The 27036-nt window shown below is 35.6% G+C and overlaps 1 protein-coding gene across 1 annotated transcript in view; it reads right to left on the bottom strand.

Annotated features, from left to right (window-relative positions):
- RP1 (RP1 axonemal microtubule associated) overlaps positions 1-27036 on the bottom strand; it is a 310652-nt gene that overhangs the window by 249767 nt on the left and 33849 nt on the right. The window contains 3 exon segments of the mRNA XM_036031115.1: positions 2934-3066; positions 5336-5422; positions 12518-12681. Of these exon segments, the coding sequence (XP_035887008.1) occupies positions 2934-3066; positions 5336-5422; positions 12518-12681 (384 nt within the window).

Genomic DNA, 27036 nt, shown 5'->3' with positions numbered 1-27036 from the left:
ACCCTCTGTTGCTTAAACCTGACTGCTTAGTGCAGAGTAACTAGACTAACAACTGAAGGAGACAGCCAGGGACAGCAGATCACTGGAAGTATCAAACAGGCTGCCTAAGGTCAGACAGGATCATAATCTGACATCACCAGAGGTGGATCCAGAAAGAAAAAAACAGTAGTATATACTAGATGCTACCAAGACAAATCCACTGTGGTCTTTTCCATGATTTATGATGTTTTCTTTCCTGCATAGCTTTTTCACATTCATTTCTTGAACATTAAGTTTGTGCATATTAAGTCATAGATTTTATATTATAGTTTAATTCAATTCACAAATTTTGTCTTTCACTTCTCTTGCTCCACTTTACCTTCTTCTTTCCTTTTATTATTTTGTTTTAAATTTTGTTTTCTCTTTTGCTACAACTTATTCCCATTCCACATTCCTAATATTTCTCTCCCATCCCTCTCAAAACCAATTTTCTTGTCAATGGTCACCTCACATTCTTTTTCCCAATCTTAAAATGCCCACATTCTCACGCCACCTTTAGCAATCTTTACTCTTTGGTTCTGGATAGGGTAGTTGTTGCATTTTTTAAAATTTTATCTGTACATCTTCACTAATTTTGTTTTTCAAGTCTCAAATTTTACTGTTCCTATCTCTTATTCTTCTTTTGTCTCCAATTTTAACTTTGCCCAGTCTTAGCCTGTTTTTTTCTTCTTTTCTTTATTTTCTTTTTCTCTTTCACCAAGCCTTTTTTCTCTTATTTTTCTCTTTATTTCATCTCAAATTTTAATTTTTCCTTATATTGGACTTGAAAAGCAGTCTAACACAGGGAAAAATTAAATCCTCATTCTAAGTATTCCCTTACCCACTATCATGTCAAAATCACTTCCCTTTCCTACAGACATCTCTTAAGCTTTTCTTTCCTTCTTTGTTCCCTCTTATTCCTGTCCCATCTGTATTAATTTTAGCTCATTTGTTGTTGATAGTGCTGTGGTGAATCTTTCTTCCTAATATGGTTCCTATTTATTTTATTATTTATTTATATTTTTTCCTTTTTCTTTCTCTCTCTCACTTTATTCTGTTTTTTAAAATTTCTGTTTAAACCTAATACTATATACTCCCCCCTTCTCTCACTCCATTCTGCCTTCTTAATTACCATTTTTATCTCTAATATAAGTGTTATTTCTCTTTTTGCTTTGCTCCATTTCCCAGCTTTTATTAGTGCTCTTCCCTCTACCCTCTCCAAATCATTTTTCTTTCAGTAGGTCATCTCATGTTTGCTCTCCTTTCTTATAATAGTCTTAATTTCTTTACACCCTTATTAACATTGGTTCATTTGCTCTTGATAGTGGAATTGTGGGAGGGACTTATATTTTCAGATATGGGCTTGTTACCTGTGCTTTGTGGTTTTGTTCTGGCAACACCTGCACAACAGCTACAAAATGTGGTGGTCAGAGTGACCCTCAGTCAACCAGAGCTAGAAGGAAGAATGCACCACAGAATGACCCTACAACAATCAAAGCCCAATTACGTCCAGAGAGCCAACATAAATGGCATAAAGGGTGCCCCAAGAGCATCACGTTCAGGAAATCAAGGAGACTGCACCACTGAATCACATAGGTCTCCTAGCATAGAAATTCACACCACAAAGACAGGGAGTCAAAACAGATCAATTCAAAAGCAGAAGCAAACACGAAGAATCTCCCCAAAAATGGGAAGACAAAGAAACTCCCAATTGAAAGGAAAGGAGGAATCCTCAGAAAGAGTGCTAAATGAATTGAGGCAAGTAAACTATTAGATATGGAGTTCAAAACAATGATTATAAGGAAGCTCAATGAGCTCAGTGAGAATTACCAAAAAATATAGGGACCCTACAAAGAACTTTGCAAACTACATCAGTTATGAAAAAGGACATAAAATCTATCAACAAGAACCAGGAGGAAATTATGAGTACAACTTCTTAATTGAAGAACACAGTAGAAGGAATAGAAAACAGACTAGGTGAAGCAGAGGATAGAATCAGCGAGCTGAAGGACAAGGTAGAAAAAAACTACCAAAAAAAGCAAAAGGAAAAAGACTTGAAGAGAAAAGAGAGAGGTTAAGGGAACTGCATGACAATGTGAAATATAATAATATCCATATAGTAGGGAAAACAGAAAGAAAAGAAGCAAGGGATAGAAAACCTGTTTGAAAAAGTAATGATGGAAAATTTCCCAAATTTGATGAGAGAAAAAGGCGCAGAAATCCAGAGAGCACAATGGGTCCCAATCAAGAGGAACCCAAAGAGGCCCACCTCAAGACACATCATAATTAAAATGGCAAAATTCCAAGACAAAGAGAGAATCTTAGAGACAGCAAGGGAGAAACAGGAAGTAACATACACGGGAGCCCCAATAAGGCTAGCAGCTGACTTCTCAACAGAAACACTCCAAGCCAGAAGGGAATGGCAAGAAATATTCCAAGTAATGCAAAGCAAAGGCCTGCAACCAAGACTACTCTACCCAGAAAGGCTCTCAATTAAAATGGAATCAAAATAAGGAGTTTCCCAGACAAAAGAAAGCTAAAAGAATACACCTATACCAAATTAGCATTGCAAGATATGCAAAAGGGACTGCTTTAAGAAGATGAAGAAAAAGAGGGAGAGAGAGAGGAACATAGGTTCAAAAGGGAAAAAAATGAATAAGTACCTACAATAATAATCAAATCTAAATGGAATAAATGCTCCAATTCAAAGACATAAGGCAGCTGATAAGAATATGACCTGCACTTGCACTTAGGCAGCCTACAAGAGAACCATCTCAGAACAAAATAAATCACTAATTCATTCATTCATTCATTCATTCATTCAATGAATTATCATTCATTTATCAAATTTCCTGTCCTTCAACACTGAGGCAAGTAAGTTATATTTGTACTACCTGGAGTTGGATTTTTCCTACCGGGAAGAGTGAGTTGTCCTTTGTTTAAAACAGGAAGTTCTCGACAGATCTGCCCATCTTCTTCATCTCGTGCCAACCATCGTTGCACAGGTATGTAAAACTTTTTCCCAGAATTCATGTTCCACAAATGTATCTACAATAGCAACAATGTTACTTGTAAAAAAGATAAGAATACTTTTTATTTAAAGTGATTTTATAAAATGTTAGCATGATCTTAGATTTCATGCACTACAGAGTTAAACAGTTAGTTACTTCTCTAGGTTCTTAGCAATGAATGAAATTCAAGCAATAATTATTTATTTGAGTACCTACTATACCATACTATATCTAATCCTTTTATCCTGAGGTTAAAAAAAATGAGTAAATTCTGGGTGGATCAGATGAATGTCCAAAATCATCAAATCACAGAAATTATGTTTCCTAATTCTAAAATCTACCATTACCTAAGTCAATTACTAGTATTATTTTAAAAGTTTTAGTGAGTTGTTATACATTAAATTCATTTCTAAAATATCCTAAATCAGAGGTTTTCAACTGAATGTGTTTAAGAAATCATGGTATTATAAAGGTAGATTTTCAATCCCTAAATTTACTAATTCTGTGATAAGTCCCGGAAATTTGCCTTCCTAAATTCATATCAGGTGTGATTATGGTGTAATTATATTTTTGGAAGGGCTCCTAAAGAACTGCACAGAATTGGTTTACAAGGCTGCTACCATGCCACCAGTATTTGATTTGATTATTTTAATTGAAGCTCAAAGATGATCATTTGAGAAATACAAAATAAATCACTATTCAAAACTTTATATCTTGTAATCTTCCTTAACTAAACATGAACTAATCAAGATTATGTTATTACAGCAATGGAAATATTTTATATGCTGTGAAAATATTGCAGCATTATTGCTATAATAGACTGTCTTTTAATTCAAATCCCTTTAAGTCAGAAGCACACACTGGCTTACTTAGAACTTTAAATTTTAAACTTTTAAACTGTATTATAAGAATTAAACAGAAAATTCCCAACCAATTATCTAGTATCTTAATTTGACTAAATAAGTAAATTATATACAAACTTTTATATACCCAGGATAAAACTGAGAATTAAGAGCACCTCTCTTCTTCACTGGTACTCAGGTGAGGTAAGTCAGGTGAGGTAAGCCTCAGGCAAACAATTTACCTTGCAATGGAAAGAACTTGTCATAGAGAGAAAGACAATAGCAATTTTCAGCCTCATTTTTTGTTTTTCCTCTGCAATATTATATAAACTTTAAAGATAAACACTATATCAGCACTTGAGCTTCAAAATGAATATAATATTGCTTATTGGTTATCAACCAAATGAGATGACAGGAGGATTAATGCTAATTTTCATAAATTAGCTTAGTTAACTAGTAGAGAAAAAATTTAAAAATAGTATTATATATGATCACTTAATAATTTCAATATCATACTTTAAAATCTCTACATAGTATAAAAGAGATAATTGTCTTATATTGAGGCCAGGCAATAATTTTGAATTTTGAAATCAAACTTCAACTTTCTATATTTTCATACAGTTACTTTTATTTTTCTAAATCTTCCTCAGAATCTTACATGACTTATTGCAAAGAAAATATAGCATTAATAACAGCTATATATTTTTGCTAATGAACTAAAATATGTTCATCTTATATAATTTTAACTAATTTTCTCATATTGTAAACCACTGAGCAAGTTTGCCAAAAATAGCAGGAGTTTGACTATATGTTCTTTGCATTTTAAGAAGTTATTTAGTTAAAGATCATTTGCTTTGAAGTGACAAAAGGTGGAAATACACCATATACCAAAATGAATGACAAGCTGTGTGATTTCCAGTTTTGAAAATCTGCATTTATTGGCAATCATACTAATAAGTTAAAAAATTTAATTCTAAACAATGTAGAAAATGTAAGCCTTATTTTTTTCTCTCCTGAAAGTATACAGGGGGCATTACCTTGGTTAGCATGAGCAGACCAAATTCCAGAGCTGGAATTCAAGATCTAGTACATTATTATTTCATCAATGCTAATTGTTTTATTTTTACAACTCTTCTGAAGCAGATAACATCCACCTAGTCACCTTTCTATAGCTAATATAACCATGTCAAGAAGCAATGTGAGTGAATCCAGAGTCCCAAGTATTTCATTTTCTTTGCAAAAAGGTGAAAAAACTGTTTGTTTGGGATGCTTCTCTTAAGTAATTATGGATTGATTTATTAATAAGGGCATATGATACCACTGCTTTAAGAATTACACTGAATAAAAAGGTCTAGGTTAGACTCTATGAACTCAAAATAGACATGAAATGTTCCCTTGAGGTCTAATTACTGAATAGAATTTGCAAAGTATTTGAAAATGATAGAAGCGCTTATATGTCTTTACCTGTTTACAGTGCCAGGAAGGGGAGATTCCAGAGTTGGTATGACCAATACGAATCTTAAAGAGTGTTCCAGTATCTCCAACCGTGATCTACAAAATAACCAAGAGAACACCATTCAATGCATTTTCATAAAACCCATTTAAAAACAGCTAATTTTAAGGCATTATATATTGGAAGAGGTGTCAATCCATCAGGAAGATAGAAGAATTATGTATGCACCTGATAAGAGGTCACCAAAATCTATGAAGCAAAAATTGACAGAACCAAATGGAAAGATAGTCTACAATAACAGTTGGAAACTTCAATAGCCCACTTTGAATAATGAATAGAACTAGGACAGAGGATCAATAGGAAAAAGAGGACTGAACAACTAAGTCTAACAGAAATGTATAGAACATTCCACTTAACAACAGCAGAATATAGTTTTCTCAAGTGCACATGACATTCTCCAAATTGAGTATGTGTTATGTCTAAAAAGCAAGTCTTGAAAATTAAAAAAAAAAGTAAAATCATATAGTCTATCCTTTCTAACTACAACGGAATAAAACTAAAAATCAATGCAAGAAGGAAACTGGAAAAAACACACTTAATGTGTAAATTAAGCAACCAATGAGCCAAAAAAATAGCAAGGAAAATTTTTAAATACTTTGAGATGAATTTTTTAAATAACACATAAATAAAAACATAGGAATTCAATAAAAGCAGACCTCAGAGGTAAATTTTAGACATAATTCCATAAAATTTGAATGTATTTTGTGAAACCTGAGAACAAAGACACCTACTAAGAAGGGCTCTTGGTGACTAACTGGGATCACAGCTGCTTCTACACAGATGCCTGTCATGGAAACCGCTTTGGGAAGGAAGTCTGCACTGAACTGCTTGCCTACACTGTATTTCTTTCATCTAGGCTAGGCCTTATAAAAGAGTTTCTGGAATCCTATTTTAAACCAATAGGACTAAGTTTTGCCCATCCCATTGGAACCATGCAGCTCTAACTAATGAGTGGCACTATTCTGTCTAATCAGTACACTAACTTTTGGACCAAACTACAAGGATTCAGAGTCCTCCTTTGCATTAGGACAAACCTATACGAAACCAGGGGTGGGGGTTTCTGTGTTTATAAGTCAACTCCAATTTGGCTTTGGGAACGCACTTTTCCTTTCAACCAAAAACTGAGGACTCTCTCCCTGGCTGACTGAAGCCTGGGAAGCTGTCTCACGAAAGCAGATCAGAGAGGTCAGTGCAGATCAGAGCAAACTGTCAGAGAACAGGGCAGACCAAAACACAGCAGAACAGATCAGCACAGTGCAAAGCAGACCAGCAAGGAGCAGAAAAGAGATGAGCAGAGACATCTAGATAAGGAATGCCTGGCCCCTGGGCTGCCTCAGAGCCCACAGCCATGCTATGTTTATAGCTATACTGTATAACACTTGAGCTCTTTACACAGCCAGACTCTATCACAATTGACATGTTCTGCACTAAGTAAAGTTTCCTTCTTCATGAACCCTAAATTGGGGATTGCTGATGGTTGTAGGCATCAAACAACCATCAGTTCACAACTTAAAGGAGAAAATCATTTCAGAGGGTGCCCATCAACTAGATTGGCAAGGTTTCTGTGATAGATGTCTTTGGAAATTCTGATTGAATAAATCCAGAGGCTCTAAGCAAAAAGAAGGATGAGGAAGGAAGAGAAGAGGAAGGAGAAGAAGGGAGTAGAAAAGAAGAGTGGAAATATGAAATAATAAGCTAGCTTTACAAATTACAAAACTAGAAAAAGAAGAGCAAACTAAATACAAAGCTAGCAGATGGAAATAATAAATATTAGGATGGAGATAAAACAGAAAATAAAAACCAATAGAAACAATAAAACCAAAAATTGGTTCTTCAAAGAGGGTAACAAAACAGAACTGGTACAGAACACGTCTTAACTCATTCTACAATGTCAGCAATACCTTGACAGCAAGAAAACTACAAACAAGTACCCCATATAGTTATAGAGGCAAAAATCTTAAAAACAAAACTAGCAAACTATGTGCAGAAGTATATTAAAAGGTTTATACACCATGACCAACTGGGACTTAGCCCAGGAATAGAGAGTGGTTTGACATACAAATGTCAATGTAATATACCACATAAATACAGTGAAGAAAGAAAAACATTGTTATCTCAACTGATACAAAGAAAAAGGAAGATAGCATTTGACAAAATTCAACACACTTTAATAATAAAGACATTCAATAAACTTGGAATAGGAGGAGAGAACTTCTTAAACATAATAAAGGCATTTATGAAAAATGTACAGGCAATATCATACTCAAAGGTGAAAGACTGACAGGAACAAGACAAGGAAGTCAGTTTTCATGACTTCTCCTCAACATTGTATTTGAAGTTCCAGGGATAGCAATGATCCAAGAAGAAAATTAAAAACCATATAACTTGGAAAGAAAGAAACAAAACTATGTTCACAGATAATATGATCTTACAAATAGAAATTCCTAAAGGTTTTACCAAAAAAAAAAAAAGTATTAGAGCTAACAAGTGAACTCAGTAAATACTAGATCAGGATTCAAAAGTCTGTTGCATTTCTATACATTAATAATAAAGAATATAAAAGAGAAATTAAGACAGCAATTCTATTCACAATAGTATCAAAAAGAATAAAATTGATAGGGATAAAATAAATCAAGGAGGTGTAGTACAACAAAAACTTCAAAACATTGCTGAAAGAAATTAAAGAAGACCTAAATAAATCTGAAGATATCATGCTCATGAATTGGAAGACAGTACTAAGATGTTGATACTACCCCAAATAATTTACAGATTCAGTGTAATTCTATCAAAACCCCAATTTCTGCCTAACTTGCATAAATGGAAAAGCTGATCCTAAAATTTATATGGATTTGCAAGGGGCCACAAATAGCCAGATCAATGTTGAAAAATAAGAACAAAGTTAGAGGACCTACACTTTCTGACTTGAAAACATACTAGCCTTAGCCAGGTAGCTCAGTTGGTTAGAGCATCATTCCAATAGCTAAGGTTGTGGGTTCAATCCCCAGTCAAGGCACATGCAAGAAACAACCAATGAATGTGTAATTAAGTGGAACAACAAATCGAGGTCTGTTTGCCTGTGTCTCTCTCTTCCCCTTCCTCTCTCTAAAATCAATTTTAAATGTATTTTTTAATTAAAAAAATCTACAGTAGTGAAAACTGTGTGGTATAGAAATAAAGATAGACATATATATCAATGAAACAACACTCAGGATCAGAAATAAACTCTGTACACCTATGGTCAGTTGATTTTTTGAAAAGGGTGTAAGATTATTTAACAGGAAAAGAATTGTCTCTTCAAAAACAATGTTAGGACAAGTAGGTAGGCACAAGCAAAAAAGGGAGCTGGGGTTTTATCTCGAACAATGTACGAAATTTAACTCAAAATGGATCAAAGAACTAATATGGTAGAAACACAAGTTCTCAAGACCTTGCATTTGGTACTGGTTGCTTAGATATGACACTAAAAATATAAGCAACCAAAGAAAAAAATAGATAAATTAGACTTCATCAAAGTTCAAAATTCTTGTGTATCAAAGGATACTATCAAAAGAGTGAAAGACACCCACAGCATTGAAGAAAATATTTTCAAATCATATATTTAATAAAGATATCATATTCAGAACAAATAAAAAACTCTTACAACTGAACATCAACAAAAAACAATTCAATTAAAAAAAGGGCAAGGTTTTGAATAAGTCCTTTGGCAAGGAAAATATACAAATGGCAAACAAACATATAAAAAGATACTCAATATCATTAATCATTAGGGAAATGTAAATAAAAATGACAATGAGATAGCACTTCACACCTACAAGATGTGAGAATTGGCTAGAATTCTTTGGCTAGAATTTTTTTAAATTGACAATAACAAGTGTTGATGAGGATGTAGGAGAAAACAGAAACCTCAAACACTGCTGGTAGAAATGTAAAATGGTACAGCCACTGTGGAAAACAGTTTATCAGTTCCTCCAAATTTACATAGAATTACCATATGACCCAGAAACTCTACTTCTAGGTATATACTCAAAAGAAATGAAAACGTGTGTTCAAAAAAAAAACATACTTATACACAAATGTTTGTAGCAGCACGATTCACAATAGCCAAAGGGTATAAACAACCCAAATGTCCATCAAAGGATGAATGTATAAATAAAATGTGGTATTTACATATAATGAAATAGTATTCAACCTTAAAAAAATGAACTACTGATACATGTTATAAATGGATGAAACTTGAAAACATTATGCTAAATGAAAGAAGCCAAACACAAATGGCTACATATTTTATGATTCCATTTGTAAGAGATATCCAGCCCTGGCTGGTTAGTTTAGTAGATTAAGGGTGGGCCTGCAAACCAAAGGGCCTCTGTTTCGATTCCCAGCTAGGACACATGCCTAGGTTGTGGGCCAGGTTCCCAGTAGGGGATGCAGGAGAGGCTACCCCACATTGATGTTTCTCTCCCTCTCTTTCTCCCACCCTTCTCTATAAAAATAAATAAATAAAATCTTGAAAGAGATATCCAGCATTGGCAAATCTTTAAAGACAGAGAGCAAATTAGAGATTGCCAGGGATTGGGGGAAAGAGAATGGGAAGACCCACAATGATCTTTTGGGGTGACTAACATGCTCTGGAAATATTGGTGATGGTTAAACAATACTGTGATTCTCTGCTGGTAGGAATATAAACTAGTACAAGCATTATGGAAAACACTATGGCGCTTCCTCAAAAAACTAAAAATAGAGTTATCATAGAAGTTGAAGGAGTAAAATGAAAACTTTGCCTTCAAGAATTTGAAAGAGAAGAAGAAAGTCAAAGTTTTTTGTTGTTGTTGTTTATTTTCTTTTTAAAAAGTTCTCATCTGAGGATATGTTTGTTGATGAGAGGAGAGAGAGACAGAGAGACAATATGACCCAGAAATCCCTCTTCTGGGTATCTATATGAAAATCTCAAAAACATTTACTAACAAAGAATTGTGCACCTCTCTGTTCATTGCAGCATGATGTTCTGTGGCCAAGACATGGAGACAACCAAAATGTCCTTCAACAGAGGACTGGATAAAGAAGATATGATATATATATATACTATGGAATACTATTCAGCCATAAGAAATACTGCCATCGGCAACAACATGGATGGACTTTAAGAATATTATGCTAAGTTAGTAAGTCAGTCAGAAAAAGCTAAGAACCACATGATTTCACTCACATATGGGATATAAAACTGAAACTCATAGACAGAGACAGACAACAGTGTCCTGGTTACCAGAGGGAAGCAGCTAATAAATGGTGAAGGGGGCCACGTATATGGTAAAGAAAGATGATCTGACTTTGGGCGGTGGGCATACAATACAATATAAGGGTTATGTATTGTAGAAATAGGCACTTCAAACCTATATGAGCCCATTAACCAATGTCAACAAAATAAATCTGAGAACAAATGCAAAAAACAGTTAACATAGTAAATTTTGTCTTGTGAATTTCAACACAATTAACAAAGAAAAGATCTATACAAAGAAACTGTAAGGAACAAGGAAAGGAGAGAGGAAGCAAAAGTTTATCTGAGAACCCTTACAAGAAAACAATCAGAACAAATAAAAACGATGATCAGAATCAGCAACAAATTACTAAACTTCATGAAGCTATCACCCGTTCAAACTAGATATAAACATAGCAATTCCAAGGCTCAAACAAGAGTAAGCAAAAAGACAGAAAGCTGAAATTTAGGTAGCAGTGCTCAGAAAAGAAGCATAAAAATATGAATGTGATTTCCTGTGGAGGAAAATTAAAAATGAGGGATTAAATGTGCTCTTTTCTTACTACATAATTCAGAATGATTTAACCCTAGATAACATGTAAGGTAATACTTTGATTTAAAAGTAAATTTGAAACAATAAAATAGCAAAGAAAAACAAAAACAGTTCAAAGACACTTTTGGTATAGTCACTTCTAAAACTATTTCTTACACATGCAAAATAATAAGTGTCATTTTTTATTTTTACTTGTAGTGACCATCAACATAGAGTTTCTTTATATATTGACTCACAGATAATATGGGAAATGTAGTTCAAACTAAACTATTAGTTTGTGTCCAAATGATTCAGCCTCTCATGTGACATAGGTGGGCTGAGCACCCAGGCTGTGGTAAGCCAAGCACCACATAGAAGTAGGATCCCATAAGGATTTAAGATACTGAAGCACATCCTTTTCTGACTGTGATTTTATTCTCTGTCTCTAACCAGTTCAAAACAATCCCTCTATGCATATAGTCATTCATTTAACAGACAATTTTAAGTACATATAAAGTGCAAAGTGATTGACTTATTTTAAGTCTTGCATTTAATGCTAATCTTTCATGTTGTTAAACTAAGACTTCAACAAACTTACTTAGACTATAAGATGCACTCCCCCCAAATTTGGGAGGAAAAGGGAGGTGTGTCTTATAGTCTGATTGTAGCTTACCTGGCTCACTGTGGGTGGCAGGGGGAGCTGTAGCCTATGTTATTTATGTTATTAAATATTTTACCAGATTTTTTGCTTCAAAATTTTTTTTCCTATTTTCCTTCTCTAAAACCTAGGTGCATCATATGGTCCAGTGTGTCTTACAGTCTGAAAAATTTGGTAGTTTAAACTAAATTAAGACTTTAGTTTAACAACATGATATTGGTCTCCCCTGCTACCTGTTTGCTACCTGTTTCTTTTATACCTGTTTCTGTTTACTACCTATTTCTCCCTAGCTCTTGATCTCAGTGTGTCCAGCTATGACCTAATAATGACAACTTTTTTGCCCTCCTTTATTTGACAATTTTATTTTTTGCTTTTTGATCTTGATTTTGAGCCTTGTCTGCTAGGGCCTCAGCCAGGAACGCATAAACCTTTGTTCTTGACAGCCACAAGTATAAAAACAATAAATGGTAGCTATCCAGCATTTTTCTCTAGCTACAGTCTATTATGTTGTAGTTTTATTTGTGTTCAATTTGCTTGAGCTGATTGAGCAAAACTGCTATGAATTATTTTTGATTGATCATTTACAGGACACATGTAGTTGTAATAAAAAGTGCCAAATTTAAGAGATTTCATTCATTTCAAGTATTAACTGTATCACTTATCAGATTTTACTTGATCTTATTGCTTACATTAAATACATCTTCATGGCCATTCTGAAATCGAGCTCCATCTGTTCCATAAAGATATATCGGGGCTGAACTTCTATGCTGTCCACATAGTACAATATAAACCTGTGAGCTGGTGCCTGCATTTGGCAAGTCACTGGTGATTATGGAAACTTTCCAGTTACCACCTATAGAAGCATAAATAACACATAGCATAATGAAAAGAATAAATTGATGAACAAAATAGAATGAGAGACATGGATACATGGAACATAATGACAACTGTCAGAAGGGAGCAGGAAGGGGGACTAGATAAAAGAAGGTGCAGGGATTAGTTAAACAACATGTAAAGGGAAGGGAAATGGGAATGGAAGGTAAGAGGCTGCTTGGGGCAGTGGGTGCATGATGCAGTATGCAGGTGATGCTTTATTAAATTGTACACTTGAAATCTGTATGGTTTTGCAAACCAATGTCACCCCAATACATTCAATTAAAATAATATAAATAAATAAATAAATAAATAAATAAATAAATCTAGTTACACTAGGGGTGGAAATGGAAGATTCAAAACAGCAGGTCATCACACAGCTAAGAGAGTTTAAGATAGACAAAGTTTACTTTTCTCCATCTCCTATTAAAAAGTCTGTAACCCAAATTTAGACTTTTTTAAAATGCTCAATAAAATCACCACTTCCTACAATGTAAGTGTGTGAAATTTTCCTAAAAGAACTTTAATAATAAAGTTAGAAAGACACCATCATCTGGTCATTGTTAGTTGGTCATCCTAAATTTCATGGAAGTCACTAATATAAATTCTCTTAAGTTCTAGCATTTTGACAAAATATCACCAAAATTCTTAGCTCTGACATGTGACATGTGCATTCAGCATTATACTTTTCAAGATCCTGTGAGTTTAGATATTTATTTTTGAAAATTAAAGTAAAGTACCTAATCATTTATACAAGCATAAAAATTGGAATCAGATGTTAGAAGACATTTGAAGAGTCACCTGGTACAATTTATCCACTTACTGTTTTTTAAAAGATTTTATTTATCTATTTTAGAGAGAGGGGAAGGGAAGGAGAGAGGGAGAGAAACATCAGCGTGTGGTTGCCTCTCACATGCCCCTACTGGCAACCTGGTCCACAACCCAGGCATGTACCTACAGTGGGAATTTAACTGGTGACCCTTTGGTTGGTTCATAGTCCGTGCTCAATCGACTGAGCTATACCAGCCACAACTTATTATTGTTTTAAGTATCCTTAATTAATAGATGAAATAACTGAGTTCAAAAAATGTTAAGTATTGTATCATCCAGCAACAAAAAAAAAACAGTGCTAGACAATATATAGTTCCTGGTAAATATAACTGAGATTAACTAAACATTATAGCACATTGATAGTGGTAAGAAACTACTTCCAGGGTTTCTTTAGAGTAAACAACAACAGCTGTCCCATAAAAAATACAGCAATGAGAAATTAGGGAACATACACAGATTATAGAAGTAAGAATATGAAGCAATAAAATTCTGAACTTCAGACTTAAATAACACTCTATTCTCTAGACTATAATTTGTTCTCGCTTGTGTTTGAACCAGTGCATTTGCCATCTTGATCATTCAAATAATAATCAAGTTCTAGAATTAAATTTTGTTTATATGGTACAATAAACATATGTTAAATTAATGTATATTTTTCAAATATACTTTAAAACTGAAAATTCTACTTTATTTTCCCAACACATGGTAAAAAAAAAAAAGCACACACACATTAGATACATAATCACCTTGGTAAACAGTCACTAAGTAAAAACATCCCTTTAGAAAATTGAAGAAGGGTGATAGCCTATCTTTAACGACAGAAGTAGTTGAATTGCAATTACAAACTGGGAAAATTCAGCTGTTTTGTATAGAATAACTGGTATGTTAATGCTGGTTTGAATAAAATGAAATAAAGCTTCTGGCTGTCTTAGAAATGCAGTAAAAGAGTTCAGGGAAAAATCAATACTTGCTGAATGCACAAGGTTGACCAAATCAATAGGGAAAGAAATTGCATTTTCCAACAACTAAGGTAGAAAAGTATGAAAAGTAGAGGAATAGAAATAAAAATTAAAATAATAAAATGTGATGTCTGTTTACCATAGGATTCTGTACCTCTCTAAATCGTTAAAACCTTAACCTTGGAAGGGAGTGTTGTAAAAACTGGAGTAGAATCTAAAGATCATAAACCAAGATTCATCTTTTAGTTTATAACTCACATTTTGATCAACTGATAGTCAATAGGCATTAAATCATTACTAGGTGTCCAGTGTCATGGGAAGGAGCAGACGAAAAACAAAATAATGTCTTTGTCCTCCATTACCCTGTAATCTATGAGGTACTAAGGCCAACATACCAACAAGGTAAGAAAGAAAGAAGAAGAAGGAAGGAAGAAAAGAAAGAAGGTAGGAAGGAAAGAAGGAAGGAAGAAAGATTACAACATTTTAAATGTAAGATTTTGGTGAAATGAGGCCAAATAACAGAAAAACTAAAAAAAGAAAATAATTAATTTAAAAAATTGGCAAAAAATATATCAGTAGAAATTAAACAAATAAGGTACATATCCTTGTGCCATATCCTTTAAATAGAAACCAAAAGTGGGACACAAGATTTCAGGAATTTGTAGGGTACCTAGCCGACTCTACTCAGCAACATAACAGGAAAAATAAGATGAGTAGATAAAATTCTAAAAGCCTTCTTAATATTCATTCTCTACCAGGTCCCAATTTGAAAGAGAACAAGCAGAAGAAACGAGTAGAGTATATGAACTAGAGAAAAACAGAATGCAAGGATTTGATAAATAGTTTGATGAAAGCCTGAAGTTACCATAAGAGATACAAAATAAACTAAAAGATATGAATAGCCCATATCTCCTAAAAAATTCAAGTTATAGTTAAAAATTTTCACCAATAACTCCAGACTTGGATAAATTTTCTACCAAACCTCTAAAAAGTAAATACCAATCCTACACAAACCCTTTGGAATAATTCCCAGCTCATTATGTGAGATAAGCATTAATTACTGATACCAAAATCAGACAAATGTATAAGAAAACTACATAGCAATAACTCTCATGAATGTAAATGAAAATATTATCAACAAAATATTAGGAAATCAAGTCAACTACAACCTCAGGTTTGTCCCAGGAATGCAAAATGAAAACCTTTTTAATATTTGGAAATCAATCAGCATGATTCATCATATTTAACATAATAGGAGAAATGTAATTGGTCATCTTAATAGACGCCAAAAAAAGCATTTGGCAAAATTAAATATCCATTCATAATTGAGACTCATTATTAGAAGTGATGAAAATGAGAAAGATGTTATTGGAAACTGGATTAAAGGCAATTCTTGTTATACAGTGGCAAAAAACTAGGCTGTATTTTTCTCTGTTATTCAGTGGTGTAAACAGAATATATGAACTTGAATATTTAGCTGTAGAGATCTCCAATCAAAGTGTGAGAGGTGTGGCCTGATTTCTCCTTGCCACTTATGGTAAGATTCAAGAAGAAAGAGATAAATTGAAGAAGAGATGGTTACGCAGAAAAAAACCAGCGCATAATGATTTGGAAAAATTTTAACCTATCCAGATAATTCTGGAAACAAAACCAAGGGCATGGCAGGAAAACTATTTGCTAATGACATAGGCTTATGATTATGGATCCAATCAACCATTTCAGCAGAAGCCAGGAGTAGAGAGAGAGTTATACAGGAAGTCTTTTGTCTAGTGATGTGGACACCCATGACATCCACAGAACCAACAATGTCTTCAAGAATTTATTCCAGTAGATAAAAGGACCAAGACAAGATTAAATGAGGAAAGAATGACTTTGAGGTCCAAAAATGGTGGAGTCACTGCCTGTTGTGGGATAAGGGAGCAAGGTCACCACCCTAGGGGCAACAAGAGAATGGTGCTACTGACCTAGCAGGGCCCAGGGAACAAAGTAGTAACACATACAGGATTCTTCTCAGGCCTTGAAATCTAGTGAAATTTGGTCCTGTTGGGTTTCAGGCCTAAGGATACCTGACTCTTTTTTTTTTCCTTCTAATTCCTCACTTTTGGAATGAGAATATCTATTCTATGTCTGCTCTACCACTGTATTTTGAAAGCAGATAACTTATTTTCTCTTTTCAAAAGTCAGTGGTTAGAGAGGAATTTTGGCCCAGGATAGATTACACCCAGCGTCTCACTCAAACCTGGTTTAGAGGACATCAAAGATGAAATTTCAAACTTTTTAAAAATTAAATTACTTTATTGTTTTTCAATTATAGATTTCAAACTTTTTGATATGATGATATTTAGATGATATTTTGTACTTAAAGTTGATGCTGGAATGGTCAATACTTTGGGGAATGTTGAATGTGATAAATGCATTTTTCACACAGGAAGATATGAATTTCTCAGGGCCAAAGGAGAACTGTTGTGGGTTAAACTATGTTCCCCAAAAGATATGTTCAGATCCTTACTTCTGATACCTGTGAATGTGACCATATTTAGAGATAGGGTCATTTCAGACATAATTAATTAAGAAGAAGTTGCACTTAAGTAAGGTTGGCTTAGTCAGTTATTACGGTGTCTTTACAAGAAAAGGAAAAAGAGATATAGGGACAGACAGAAGTGAGACTGCAAATATCCAGCTCCAAGTCAAAGAATGCCAAGGAGAAGACAAGGAGCCTTTAGACAAAGAGCATGACATTGCCAGTTTTAGACTTCTGACCTCCAGAACTGTAAGAGAATAAATTCCCGTTTTGTCAAGCAACTCCACCTATGGTCATTTCTTATAGCAGCCCTGGACAACTAGTACAAAAAAGGATTATATATGCAAATTGTACTGTATACATGAATACAACTCAGCAATTAAAAGTCATAAACTACTGATATATAAAACATGGATGAATGTCAAGATTTATGCTGATCAAAATTTCAATAACAAAGAGTATGTACTATATGATTCCATATAAATTCTAGGAGAGACAAACATTTGTAGTAACAAAAAGCAAATGAGTTCTTTCCTAGGGCCACAGGTAGGATTATCTGCAAAGAGCTTGAAAAAACTATTTGGGATGATAGAGTTATTTTATATCTTGATAAAAGTAGTGATTATTCAGGTGAACTCAGTTGTCAAAACTCGTCACACTATAAACTTAAAATGTGTGCATTTTATTTATGTAAATCTTACCTCAACACAACTGATTGTTTTAAACATCAAATAATTAAAAACTTTTAAAGGACATAACTGAAATGGTAAAGTTGAAAAAAAGTCACATAAATGAAATAAGGATTGGTTTCATTTGTAAATAGGTCATACAATCAATCAAACAAAACTAAACATGGATTTCACAATAGAAAATTGGACAAAAATATGACTAAACAATTCATTTTTTAAAAAACACACAAGTAGCAAAGAATGAAAATATGGACAACCTCTCTTAATAACTAAAGAAGGCAAATTAAAACAAGACATTGCTTTTCATCTATGAGATTGGCAAAATCTTTAGTTTTAGAGTATCTAATGCTGTGAGAATGGGTCTTCTCATACACTGTCTGAAATCATTATAGTTTCCTGCATCCCTTTTGTGGAGAAACTTGGCAATATTTAGGAAAATTTACAGTGCACATACCCTTTGACTTAAGTCTTATTGCTATAATTTACTGTACAAAAATACTCACAAATATGCCAAATTATGTGTACTAAGGATATTCTTCAAGATACTCCTTGGAATAATAACTATCATTTAGTATAGAATAAGTCAAAGAAATTACGAAACGGCCACAATGAAATGCTACACAATGCAACAATTTTAAAAGATGGACTAGAGAAAAATATGACACAATTTGGATACTGCAATCTCAATTTTGTAAATAAAAAGTATATCCAGGTATATATATGTATATGTGCTAATATATAGATTTAAGATTTATGGAAAAACTGAAGCTATCTCTGAGTATAAAAGTTGGGGCTCCTGGCTGGCGTAGCTCAGTGGATTGAGCGCAGGCTGGGAACCAAAGTGTCCCAGGTTCTATTCCCAGCCAGGGTACATGCCTGGGTTGCAGGCCATAACCCCCAGCAACCGCACATTGATGTTTCTCTCCCTCTCTCTCTCTCTCTCTATCTCCCCCCTTCCCTCTCTAAAAAAAAAAAAAAAAAAAAAAGTTGGGGCTGAAAAAAGTTTACCTTTTCATTTTATATTTGCCTATCCTATATGATTTTTACTATGTCCCATGTTACCTATAGCTTTTTAAATTAGGCATATATATAAATAAAAATAGGTATAATTTTAAATATTGTGGACAAAGAGCTCTTTAGGATATCAGGATATAGGAAAATTAAATCTGAATTCTTCCAAAACAAAATAATATTTTTAATCTGTGGTTATAAAAATACTCCCTAGAATTATCCTTTTATATATCCAGAGTTCCTTATAATCATTTGCCAACTGTTCTTCCCAATAAGCTATAAGCAACTCAGACCAACAGACTTCTGATGACCTACAAGCAATGCCAACCAGGAAGAACAGAACCATTTCTGGAAGCCAACATGTTGGAACTTTAAGTGCCAAAGTAAATATATATCTCTGGTTACAGAATGTCATGACTTTTCAATTAATTTCAATAGGATTGTGGTGAGGAGTGGAGAGTACTAGAAAGAGATCTCTGAGGTCTACACAGACCATCTTGTGATATGCACTTTGAAATTTGGTTTTAGATAAGGTAACCACCTCTTGACCTCAATTCTTTATTCACAAAATGGAAATTGTATACTCGTATGTTTTTTCCTGAGAACTATATTGGATAAAACTTGGTAAGCATGTGGTACAGGGTCTGGTATGTAAAAGTCATTTAACAAAGGAAAGTTATTATCATTGCAATTGTTATAGGATTAGCTTGTTTCTATCGATTAGACCATGGATTCTCAACAGAGGCAACATCCCTCCCAAGAAAGAAAATTGGATCTTGGAGAGCAAAAAGTTTAAATACTACAATGGTTTGTGGCTTTTCTAAACTCAACTAAGAAAATAATAGTCTTTAGTATTTAATTTCTCTCATTAGAAGGCAATACTAAAAAAAAAGTTGAGAATGAATTAGGCTAATAACTCACTGAAGAATCACAAAACATTACATATATACAGTTATCCTTTGTAAATTTTGAAGAATAAAATGTTTACATAAATGAGAGTTAATTTCATGAAGTATAAAATCATACATATAGTGCCTGTTCCTGTCTACATACCTGCATAATTGCAATTTATAAATACAGCAATAAAAAGGAACATGAAAGAAAGGGGATCAGTCTCCAGGACTTAGTTATATAGCCAATGGATAACAGCAGTGCCAATAAGGAAATTTATATTGGTGGCTATTAGCAGAATGTAAATCACAAATACTTGGGATTAAACCATTGGAAATCTTATTCCAAGGAAGGCAATAACCAGAGAGTGTTTAATCTCAGCTACTATTGTAATAAGGTACAGCAAGGAGGGGGGGTCCCAAATAGGGATTTGGAATAAGGTCCAGAACTCAAGCTTTCCAAGAAATATTAGAAAGATATATAGGATGTCCTCACCCACCCCTCTACAGGTATGAGTTGGGGGAAGGGACACATGGAGGAGGAACATGCAGAGCTGTTTTCTACAGCCACACCTTTGTAGCTAACCTCTGGCATGGTCATTTAACATATCTGTAACCTTTAACTGGTTGCATAGATATGTTAAATAGCTGTGGCCATGCTTTGAGCCAGGGGGATGGAAGTGAATTCCACCCAAGATGTAACCGGGGGCAGCTCCCTCTGGTTACAAAGCCTGTGTGAGAGCTTGGAGAAGATTGGTTCCATGACATGTGGCCACATCTGCCCAGACTTACGATGGCAGCCCAGTAAACCTGGAAGAATACAGGAATGCTGGCAGATGTAACTCATTATAGGAGGAGTCAGAAATGGGGGTGCAGAGAAAGGTTGCATGGGGATTTAAACCCGGACTCGGCAGCCAATCGAAGAGAGAACCAAGCAACTTTGGCAAAGTGGGGACCCCTGCAGCTTTGGCAGGGAGAGAACCATGAGGCTTTGGCAGAGTGGAGACCCTTGTAGCTTTGGTGAGAATGAGGACCATGTGGCTCTGGGGTGCTCCCTTTTTGCACTTGGCTTAGGAAGCAGGAGAGACTTTGCCTGGAAGAAAAGGGGTGAAAGGACTCTTGCTGGTGGGCCATGAGAAGGTGCCACATGGCTTTGGATTCACTGGAGATCCTGGCAGTGACACAGCTGATGGTGCTGGGAGCCTCAATCATGGACTTCCACTTCTTTTCCTGAGATACGGCACCCCAGATTAGGGCAGAGGGAGAAGGAAGGACTGTGTACATCTGTGGGTATCCTAAAGGACTTTAATATTTTAATGAAGATATTAGGTCACTATCTAAGTCCGTATAGCTTTAAATAAATATTTCCTTTCCTTTTCACAAATCTCTGGCATTGAGAGACATGTTTCCTCTGGTGGTGGGTATAATGAACCTGGGGGGGGGGGTGTCTTTTCAGTAATAGTATATCGTATACCGCTCCTTGGCCCTGTTCTGTAACATTATGGCTTAAAGAAGATTGATTGTGTGAAATCAGGAGTAACCATAAAATAAATCACTTTTGAGTAATAGGAGATACAGAACTAATGGAATAAAAGTGTTTCTCTAATAATGTCAGAAAACCCTTCCATTTTGCTTTCTGTCTCCAAAAGTAGCAAAATGACAAGTTGAGAGTCCAAAACAATGATGAACTGCTTTACAAGTGGGCAGGGTTACTGTGGATGGGTCTCTGTGGCACTCTCCTGTACACTGCCTCTTAGCACTAAACTGACTTGACTGTTGCAATGCATTTTTCTATAGTCCCTATTTTCACCATGAATGGGAGGTCCAAGGCTACTACACTGGCTATATATTCAGCAGTAAGGGAAAATTCCAAGCTAGGCACTCAGGACTTTGGTGTCTAGCTGCTGTTTGAACAGAGTTTGAAGGGGAAAAAAAGGTAAACAAAGACCATAGACTCACTAAAGCAATTTTGAAAGAGAACAAAGTTGGGAAAATTTATACTATCTGGAAGCTACAGTAATCAAGACTGAGTTTTGGCATTCAAACAGACACACAGATTAATGACATAAAATAGAGTGTGTAGAAATCCTCCCACACATATATGGTTGATGGATTTTCAACAAAAGACTATACTTTTCAATTAAAAATATTTACATGGGAAAAGAACAGTCTTTTCAACCGAGTGATGGAATAATTGGCTATCCATATGAAAGCAAATGAACCTCGGCCTTTACCTCCTACCACATATGCAAAATAACTTTAAATGTGTCAAATAGACACGATGTAAGAACTAAAAACATAAAATTCTTAAAATAAAACATAGGAGAAAATTTCATCATTGAATTAGGTGGAGATTTATTCAATAGGATCTGAAAGACATAAATCAGGAATCCCCCAACATCCAGACTACAGACCAGTATCAGTCTGTGGCCTGTTAGGAACCAGGCAGCATGGCAGGAGGTGAGAAGCAGATAAGCAAGCAAAGCTTCATCTATATTTACATTTACTCACACTACCACCTGAGCTCCACTTCCTGTCAACTCAACAGTGGCATTAAATTCTCATAGGAGCATTGAACCCTACTGTGAACTGCATGTGCAAGGGATCTAGGTGGCACACTCTTTATGAGAATCTAATGCTTGATGATCTAAGGTGAAGCTGAGGCAGTGATGCTAGTACTGGGGAGTGGCTGCAAATACAGATTATCATTAGCAGAGAGGATTGGCTGCACAGAGACCATAATAAAACAATTGCTTGCAGATTTATATAAAAATCCTATTAGTGAGTGGCAAGTGACAAACTGCATCTGGTGTCAGGCTATAAAGCCATCTCCCTTTCCCCCATCCATGAAAAAATTATCTTACACAAAACTGGTCCCTGGTGCCAAAAAGACTGGGGACCTCTGACCTAAATCATAAGAAGAAAATAAACTGAACTTTACCAAAATTAAATTTTTTGTTTAATGGAAATCTCACTATTAAGACAATGAAAGGGCAAACTACAGATTGGGAGAAAAATATGTATAATGCAGACATCTGAATACACTCTTCCCAGAATATATAAAAAACTCTTACCACTATAGATCTACAAATATCCAATAGAAAACAAGATTTGAAAAGACACTATACCACAGAAAAACAAAACAAAATAAAACATATTAACAGCAAACATCAATAGTCATTAGGAAAATGGAAATTAAAACTACAAAGAGATATCACTAAACACACTAGAATGGCTAAAATTTAAAAGACCAATAATACCAAGTGTAAGCAAGAATATAGAACAGCTGGAATTCTTAGACATTGCTGGCAGGAATGTGAAATGGTACAGCCACTTGTGAAAAGAGTTAACAATTTCTGATATATGTAAACATAAAATTACCATATGACCTAGCAAGTTCATTCCCTAGTATTTACATTAGAGAAACAAAAACATACGTCCTGTAAAAAGACTTCTACATGAGTAGAAGTATAGTCATATAGTCATATAATATTTAATGTCACTTATTGTAGGAGACCATTCTGCATGGTGTGGACCTAGCTACCACTCAGAGATGTACAGGACCCACACCCACAGATAGGTTCCCCCATGGGGAATCAGGACTGCAATGTGCCTAGGCAGCTTTGAAACTTGCTTTTTGCTAAAAAAAAAGCTCCCTCACCCTTAATTGAGGACATTTACTGCAAAGTAACTTCCTAAAATCCATGCTAAACCTTCCAAGGATAAGTGTAACCAGTTCAACCACTTTTGCCTTTTCATTTGCAAATATCCCTCTTCTGTGATGTGATTAGCAGCATTGGCTCCTTTGTTTTCTGTAAAAGGTAACCACCTAAAGCGAACCTGTGCATGGTAAATGAGGACCATCATGCAATGTGCCGAGAAACCCAATAAAGGCTGGTTACAGCAACAGCCAAGGTTTTTGCTCCCCTTGAGAGAAAAACCATGCTCTCCCTTTTCCTCCACAGGACTCAGTAGTCTGTGTGAATGTATCATTTCATCCATAATGACTTGGACACTGCAGGCTGGTGTCTGAATCAACTTATTTCTCAGTAACCATTATCATCCTAATATAATGAAGTCCTGTGAAGCACAAGTAATGTTTCTCAATGAATCTAACATCCTATTTTTAACTTACTTGGTTATGTTGATTCACCTGTGCTTTAGGCTGTTTATTTAGACCGTAGCCTGTAGATTCCAACCAGTCATCAATATTAGTCTTACAAGAATGATATCATTGAGGTGGTGGTGTAGGGCAGCTGTCCCCAAACTTTTTGGCACCAAGGGCCTGTTTCCTGGAAGACAGGGCAGGGGAGGGGGAAAGAAAGAGGGGCGGCCACACTGGTGATCTTCATTCCCTCCCTCGCCAGCTCTGGAGGTGTCTGAGAGAGGGGACAGGAGGCAGAGCTCAGGCAAGCTTCAATCACAGCCTGGATCCTATCAGGCCACAGACTGGTTTGGGACCATGGCCAGGGAATTGGGGGCCCCAGATGTAGGAGACCCCAGTCTTCATTCTCCCAACAAAGATCAACAATTACATAATTAAATATCCATGAGCAAAAACAGCTCTGGAAGAGCTCAGAAGTACACTTACGAAATTTCAGCAATAAAGTGAAACAAAATAACTGAGAATAACCACACAATAAGGGAAAGAAGAACAGCTTCATTTGCCCTGCATCATATCATTATTTAGACCAGACCAGTTCAGCACCAAGAGGGAAAGCTCAAAAGAGTTGCCCTCAATGGGAATGGGAAAGTTAGATGAGCAAACAGCTTCCCCAGCCTTTTAGAACACCACGTAAACTTCAGTTTCATCCCACACAGAGACTGGCAAAGCTGAGTCATATAGAGATGGCTAGGGACAATGAAGAAGAGCAGTAATTCTCTGTGTAAACCACACAGCAGGAACAACCATGGTTCCAAGTGATGAGGCTGCAGAGTACCTCCAGCAGCTTACACCACTGAAAAAACAATAGTTAGCACAGTTGCCACAATCCATCTACAAATTTCACCAGTTGTTACCCTATAGGTGGTCACACTCAAAGACTCCAGCCATAGGATCCCCATGTCCCAACTGAAAGCTGGGATCAATACCAGCAGTTCATGCCCAAGTCTCTGAGGATGCTCAAGTACAAGATGCCAGCCTAGATCCCTGAAGATAATTTTCACCACTGTGTTCCTTCAGGGCCACTACCTCCAGCTGTGTATATGCTCTCTGCCTAACACATCACCAGCCTCTACTGCCATGTGTGTGCCCATGGTGAGATCCAGTAGCCATGGAAGGTACACTAACAGCCAAGTTCCCCACAGATACTTATAGGTCCAAATTCAGCCCTATTTCCACTCACTGTCTTGTTCCACTGAGTTCACCTGTAAGCTCACCAACCAACTGTGCATCTGAATGTTACCAACCCAACCTTCATCACTGATCTCCACTGCTGCACACATGCCTGTGAGAAGACATGCAGCCACTGGGGTACATACCAACAGATAGAATTCCACTGCTGTTTGTGGGACTGATCCCAGCTGCATCTTTTATCATCCCACTGAACCACTTTCAGTAAGCCACTCTAGCTGTACAACTGCATGCTCCCAGCCTGACTCCTCACACTGGTCTGCATTGCCATATACCCATGGTCAGACCCAGTATCCATGTTAGTGCATGCCAACTGCCAAGGCCCCTGCCCCCAGGTGCCTGTGTACCTGAAGTTGACCCTGATCCTTGCTTATTGAATGAACCTCATCACTGTGTGTGTGCTTGCAACCAGTCCCTGCTATTACACAGGCACTTACAGCTGATCACCACAGCCAAGTGTGTGCACACCACCAGCTCCAACCACCACAGCTGCATGATCTTTAGGCACTAAATATAGCATCACTACTGGATACATCAACAGCCCTTGAAGCCTCTGAAGACCTCTCACAATGCTATTGATGTTGTGGGCCCCAGCAGCCTGAGCCCCAGTAGCCTGAGCCCCAGTAGCCTGAGCCAATGAGTCATTATGGCCCACCAGACTAAGAACTGCAACACATCCCCCAAATTGGCACCCTGTACCGCTATACCTGAAGTCACAACATGCTCCATTTTGCCTCCACCCATAGATAAACAATTTTCCTTAACAAAGTCAGTTCATAGAGTCTGGAAGAGGGTACTGCTTCTTCAAAAACACAGATGCCTATGCAAGACTACAGGAATCATGAAGAACAGGGAAGCATGAATTCACCAAGGTAACAGTAAACTTACACTAACTAACCCTAAAGTAATGAAGATATAAGACTTGCCTGAGAAAGAATTTAAAATAATTGTCCTAAAGATGCTCAGGGAACTGCAAAAGAACATAGATAAACAAATTAACAAAATCAAGAAATCAGTACAAGAACAAAATGAGAGGCTCAAAAAAGTGATAGACAACAAATAAAAAACAAATCAAAAGAAATTTTGCAGCTGAAAAACAAAATGTGTGGGAGAATTTCGACAGCAGACTTGGTAAAGCAGCAAAAAGAATCATTGAGCTTGAGCATGAAGAGACACCATTTTAAAAATGGAATGAAGAAAACCTCTGGGACTTATGGAATAGCATTAAGAAATATATACACTGTAGTCCCAGAATGAAAAGGGAGGGATAAGGGGTTAGTAAGCTTATTTTAAAAACAAGGACTGAAAACTTCTAAAACCTAGGGAGAGATTTGGACAACCAAGTTCATGAAACTAATTAGTCACCCCTAAATTTCTATCCTAAACAATCTTCTCCAAAACACATCATGATAAAACAGACTAAAATCAAAGACAAAGAGAAATTTTTAAAGTGATCAAAAAGTATTTCTTCTGTACAAAGGAATTGTCATAAGGCTATCTCAATTGAAATCTTAAAGGCCAGGAGAAAATGGGTTCATACATTAAAAGTGATTGAAGAAAAAAAAACTACCAACTATGAATACTTTATCCAGCAAAGTTGTTTCTCAGAAATGAAAGCAAGATAAAGACTTTTCCAAACAAACAAAAGCTGAGAGAATTCATCACAAGTAAACCTGCTTCCCAAGAAATTCAAGTTATTTAAGATGAAATTTAAGTACACTAAGTAGTAACATGAAAACATATAACACACAGGTAAGATAAGTATATAGTCAGATACATAATACTTTATGCCATAATATGACGGTGTATTAACCATTTAACTATTATAGTGGCTAAAGAACAAAAGTATTAAAATAGCTGTAACAATTTTTAATGAACACAAAAAATATAAATTGTGATATCAAAAACAGAAAATGGGGGAGAGTAAAGGGAAATAGTATTGTATGTAGTAAAAGTGGTAATTAGCTCAAAATAGACTAACAGTATAAGATGTTCCAAATAAGCTCAGGTAACATAAAAGGAAAACCTACAGTAAACACACAAAATAAAAAGAAAGGAATCAAAGCATACCACTACAGAAA

Source organism: Phyllostomus discolor, chromosome 7 (genome assembly GCF_004126475.2).
Source record: "Phyllostomus discolor isolate MPI-MPIP mPhyDis1 chromosome 7, mPhyDis1.pri.v3, whole genome shotgun sequence".
Lineage (NCBI taxonomy): Eukaryota > Metazoa > Chordata > Mammalia > Chiroptera > Phyllostomidae > Phyllostomus > Phyllostomus discolor.
The sequence above is the reverse complement of the archived record's forward strand: the minus strand, read 5'-3'. Positions and strand labels throughout refer to the sequence as shown.